General features: G+C 41.2%; 1 protein-coding gene across 1 annotated transcript; it reads left to right on the forward strand.

Moving 5' to 3' along the window:
* Window positions 1-1,977: 1,977 nt before the first annotated feature.
* On the forward strand, window positions 1,978-4,975 carry plac8l1 (PLAC8 like 1; the record flags this gene model as incomplete). Its single annotated transcript, XM_080509495.1, has 3 exons — window positions 1,978-2,098; window positions 4,263-4,399; window positions 4,844-4,975. The coding sequence occupies 3 exons, from the start codon at window positions 1,978-1,980 to the stop codon at window positions 4,973-4,975; spliced, it is 390 nt and encodes a 129-aa protein (XP_080365621.1).
* Window positions 4,976-5,845: the final 870 nt, after the last annotated feature.

A 5,845-nucleotide genomic window follows, 5' to 3' on the forward strand; every position in this document is an offset into this window, starting at 1 on the left:
GCTCCCTTTCACTTTTCTACAACCAACAGAGCCAGTGTGCGAGATCCTGTGTACCAATACCTGCAGAGAGGGAAAAGTAGTGTGAGCATAACTCGGTGAACTGTTGAGGGATATTAACAATTGGTGTTCAGTAATAATTAAAGCAGTTGTTGTTGGAGTGCAAAGTCCTTTTTTATTTAGCATTGTCATGTTCTCCTGCCTTTTCCAAATCAGTTACTAACTTACTGATGGTTTGTATTGACAAGGCCTCATAATCTGAATAGTAGCAGACATTATGTAATTAATATTAAACCATTATTCCACCTATGTTTGCAAATTTAGAAATTGTATGTCCAATATGTAGTGAATAAAAAGCTTTGAGCTCAGGATGGAAGTAGGTCTCTGCATGTGGTAACTCCTAATTACGAGGTTCATGATCGCACCAAAAAAACAGCCTAGATAATAGGTTGCTGCCCAACAAACACTCAATTAGTTTATCAGTCCTGTAGTTTACGTTTTCTGCTCTGACTAATGATTTTAAAGTGTGTTTCTCTCTTTTCCTTGAAAGAGTTCTTTTTTAAACGTTGTCGACCAGCATTTGTCAAACATGAGTCCATTATAATCCAAGGATTTAGATATGTTAGTGAGAGTAATTGCCAAAGCACAACACTGAGAGATCAGTGATGAAGCAGTTAGAGATTTCTTATGTCTCAATTGTAAATAATGGCCAAAAAAACCCCCACTGAGGATAAACAATCAAAGGTGCATAAGAAGTCTACAAAATGCAGCAAATAGAAGTTGAGGTTTTATGACATTTCACTGTGTTCTGCTGTCTGGAGAATAATCTTAAAAATATTTTTGAAACGTTCAAATTTTGTAAAAGGTTTGCAGTCTTTAGTGTGCACAAATGCAACAAGCATGATTTTCATTTTGTTTTGGTCCACTGGCCTTATTTTGAACAATTCTGCCCCTCATCTCTCTTTTCCTGTTTATTCCTGTGTTGCCCTCTCAGGCAAAACGTAAACATCAGGTATTGTAACTAAAACACATCTTTCACTTGCCAACTTTTCACTGTAAAGACTTTCTGCTTGCCTCGAGGGGAAGGCTAACATTTACAGTCGGTCTTTTATAATACGTCTCACAAATGTCAAGGAATCTGTTAAACTTGTTTCACTGTGTTTGTACCAATGCTTGCCATAGAGATCTGTTAAAATTTGTGTGTGCTTCTTGCAAGATTTCAGGATCCAGAGATCTGCCCCCCCCCCCCCCCCCCTCTTCCCATTAATGCCTTCATCCACATTATTATGCCAGACAGTCATGTTCATGCACCCCGATGTGTATCTGCCCTTTTCTGCATTTGCTGAATTAGCAGGGTGCACAGTGAAGTCTCGGGCTGAAGACAACTCAGAGACTTATCTCTGTCACACAGCTTCTGGCCAAGCCATCTGACTGCTGGTTTATCTGCTCCAACACACACCCTCTCGCTGGGAAAGTGTCACTCTGCCCCCTCCTCCACCTCCTCATTCCTGCTGACTCTCCGCTCGCTCTCCTCTCTCGTCTCCTCGTCTCATTGCTCTGGATGCCAGTAGCTCCTAGTCATGGAGGAGACGGCAGTCACACACCAGTAAGTGTTTTTTTTTTTTTTTTTATGGTTTTTTTGGTCCCTACCAGTACATGTTGTCACCTTTGTACACAACCAGAGTCGGCCAACAGCTCTTTTATCTTACCCTGCTTCCAAATGCCGCTGTTTATTCATTTATAACACTTTGATGAATGACAGTAAAAAAAAAAAAAAAAAATGTTTAAGCATTGTTCATCAAGTTCCCTGTTTTTGCTTTTCCTGCTCCAACAAAAGTTTAAAACACTGTTATGTGGTGGAAAATGCTTCATCTTTTTGAAACATATAATGTCAGACCAGGACGGCCAGTCACCTCTTCATCCACGTTTGGAGACATGGAGGTTGAAGTCAACTGGACTCCAAACAACGCGCTTGCCGTCATGGAACCCGTACTCACGCAGCCCGGCCTCGGCGTCACCACAACGACCATCACCACCATCACGCAGACGGGAGGCGGCTGGACCACGGGCCTGTTTGATGTCTGTGAAGACCGGACCACATGTAACACAAAACACACAACCACACATTGTGTGCAGCGCCGCACTCATTCTCCCCACAGATCTTCACCACTCACAATGTTAGTGCACTGTGTTCTACATTAGTATGCAGATGACATTGTTACTTGATGTTGTTTTGTTTTGTGTTTGAGCCATCTGCAAGATTCGGATTTCTTGAATCCTCACGTCAAACTATAATGTAAATTAAATTGTAAAGATATAGTTAGGTGATAAATGATCCAAAAGTGGCAGGATAGAAATGCAGTCAAGGAGTTTAGATTTTAGTGTTTAGTTAGAGTTTAGTTTCCTTCCGTGGTTCACAATCATGCATGCCAGGTTAACTGGTGACCCTAAATTGTCCATAGGTGTGAAAGTGCGTGTGTGTGGTGCTGGGATCGGCTCCAGCGCCCTGCAACCCTCGACAGGATACAGCAGTACTGAACATGGATGGATAGATGGATGCTCTTCCTGTGTTTACATATTCTTCCACAACTCAGAAACATGTATTTGATATTGATTGATGACTTTAAATTGTTCTGAGATGTAAAATTATAGTGTGTAATTGTCTGTTCTGGTTTGTCCTGTGGTTGACTGGTGACTAGATTACACTCTGCCTTCTCCAAGATACGGCTGAGATCAACTCCAGCATCCTGCAACCCTAAGTTTTATAAGTGACATCGACAATGGATGGATGGATGGATGGTTATAGTCAAACTAAACAATAGGGGAGTATCACTGTTTGACTTAGGAAAACTATGTTTTCATCACTTAAACCGTGCCTTCTGATGACAGTATTCTCTTTCAGATAGATCTGCCTTGTTTTGTTTTTGGATGGTTGATATTGATCAGTGACGCTTGCCACATTACTCTGTATCGAGTCCCGCTGCAACCATATCTGTGGTGTTTTGTCTTGTCTGAAAGGACTTTTTATTTTTTTCCAGCAGATTGTAAGGATCAGGATGATATATCTTGCGGAGGTCACATTAGCACTCTTGGCGATCCTAAAGGGAGCTTGCTTGCTCACTTCGCACTATTCAACCCTGGATCATTACTCAGCCACTTCCTTGCTGATGTAGCAGTCTTGCGAGTACTGGGCGGCCTTTCAGCAACCATCCTGAGTTCTTTTTTCTTTTTTTCCCCCCTGAATTGTACAGTTGGAGCACAGAATTCATCTCTGAATGAAACCCTTTGGAAAGTATTGTGTTTTTGAGTGTAAATGTTTCCCTTTGTGCACCAGCAGGCATCCAGAGTTAAACACCCACAGGCTACACAGCTTTTTCGGTCGCTGCGCTTTAATACTTTTTAGTTGTCTCCTGGGCTCTATGTGTCTGAATTCATCAGTGTTCTAACTGTTCTTCCAGTTTGTTGATTTCGGTTTAGTTTTCATAAAACTTCCATTAAAAAAATGTCAGTCTCCCCCACATTTACTTGCTTTTTTTATATTCTTTGCGAGTATTTTCTTTTTAAATGTCACATGGAAACTAATTACTTAGCTTGTTTATTTTCAACATGATCAACTGTAGAATAGAGCGTTGGTGGCACTCACCAAAACATTGGAGGCTGAAATGGAGGTGACAGGACTGACGGCGTTAAGGTTTTTCACTGGAAGTGAGTAGAATGAACAGGATTAGGAGTAATTAAAAAATGGTTCAGCTTATGTTCAACAGTTTGGTGGCAAACTGAGAGAGATGAGGTTGAGATAGTTTAGTTATGAATGTAAATGCAAAACAAAAACCCAACAACAATGTTTAGGCTGTCGCTGCCAGGTGAGAAGACCAGAGTAAAGTTGATCCTAAAACTTCCCTCCAGAGAGAGAAGTGAAAGAAGATGATCTGCTATCGCAACGCGTAAAAGTAGAAGATATCAAATGAAGGGAGAAAATGTTTTCTTTGGAACACAGTGTGAAAATAAAAAAAATAAAAAAAAAAGCTTAATAACTCATTTCTTGAAAATAAAGTAAAACACTCAGACACAGATATTGATTCTCGCTTTAGTTGTGTGGGTGACACACACACACACACACACACACACACACACACACACACACACACACACACACACACACACACACACACACACACACACACACACACACACACACACACACACACACACACACACACACGCGCATGCAAACTCCGCTCTATGTTCTCAATTTGTGCTTGCAGGTTTCCTCGGGGCTCTGATGCCCTGCTGTTTGGACCTGAGTGTCGCTCACCAGTATGGGGAGTGTGTGTGCCTGCCTCTGCTGCCGGGCTCCACTTTTGCCATGCGAGTTGGGATTAGAGAGCGCTTCAAGATTCGAGTAAGAATCTGTATTATCCACACTTGGGACATGAATATGTGTGTTGCTTGTTAGAGAGACTCTGAACATCGGACAAGCTCGGGACTACGCGAATCTAAACAAAAAAAAAAACATGCAGCAATTTAGAATCTTCATTAACCATAAGAAAAATCATAATATAATCAATTTGAAAGTAACACAGTTCCTCCTTTCAGTCAAAAAATATTTGCTCATTTTGAATCTGAGGGTGAGGGTTGTTTTTTTTTAAAGTTGTTCAATGACACATAAGCTTTTCTGTTGGCAAAATAGCTGCTGGCTCATCAGACCTTAAAACAGTGTGAACATATAATTGTTATTACAGCAAAAATGACAATCCTAAATTCTAAAATGTTGTCTGTCCCTGTACTTTTTTTTTTCTGTGTGTTTGCCTGTGTGTTTGTATCTGCTGTGCATGTGTATTCACAGGGAAGTGTGTGTGAGGATTGGACCTCGGTGTGTTGCTGTTACCCTCTGGCTGTTTGTCAGATGATAAGAGAGATGAAACAGAGGATGAAGACTCAAACCTATCATGTGTCCACTGCACTCCAATGCTCCTGATCAGTTTCTAGACATTGAACAACACCTGATCCGGGAAAACTGCTGCAGTTTTGATGATACCAGGAATACAAAAAGACAAAATGCTTCGAGAAGCATCCAGACGAACATGAAGTAATATGAAATACTGTCATTCTGTCTTGCTGTTTATTTCAGTTTTGTAGATGTAAAATGTTGTTGAAAGATTGATTCATTGAGGTTTCTGTTCAAACATGTGGTTGTCACAGTTTTTAAACAGCCCTCCCTCCATCCATCCATCCATCCATCCATCCATCCATCCATCCATCCATCCATCCATCCATCCATCCATCCACTGTCTGTCTATTTCTGTGACAAAACAATTGGATTGGAGGTGAAGTGACTCACTCCAAACAGTAAACAACTCCCGTGTAGCACGACATTCCAAAACCAGTTTCCGCTCTGCTCGGGAGGGGGAATTCTACCACCTCAGCAAACGCTCTCACAGGTGCATGTTTGGGCAAGAAGAACCAATGAAACAATGAAATCTTCCATGATCTTTTTGTCGCAGCCACTTTAGTTTGTCTCGCATGCCAAAGGTCACCAGACACATTAAATGCATGCGATCCCCTTCAGAAAATGATGGACAGCTGATGTGAGGAAGCAGAACGCTATTAGACCCTGAGGCATACGAGAACACAACTTTTCATATGGGACAATAACTATAAATCAGACTAATGACTCCTAATGACTAATGCCTACGTTAGAAGAGCAGCGAAAAGAAGAGCTCTGTGCTGTCTGACTTTATAAATCATTTGGCCTTTTGAGTAAGTGTAATTGCTTTTGAGACTGTTGAAAAATAGATTTCAGAGTATCATTCAGTATGCACAGCCACCTGCCACCTGAGTGACGACC

The sequence above is a fragment of the Blennius ocellaris genome, assembly GCF_963422515.1.
Source record: "Blennius ocellaris genome assembly, chromosome: 14".
Taxonomy (NCBI): Eukaryota; Metazoa; Chordata; class Actinopteri; order Blenniiformes; family Blenniidae; genus Blennius; species Blennius ocellaris.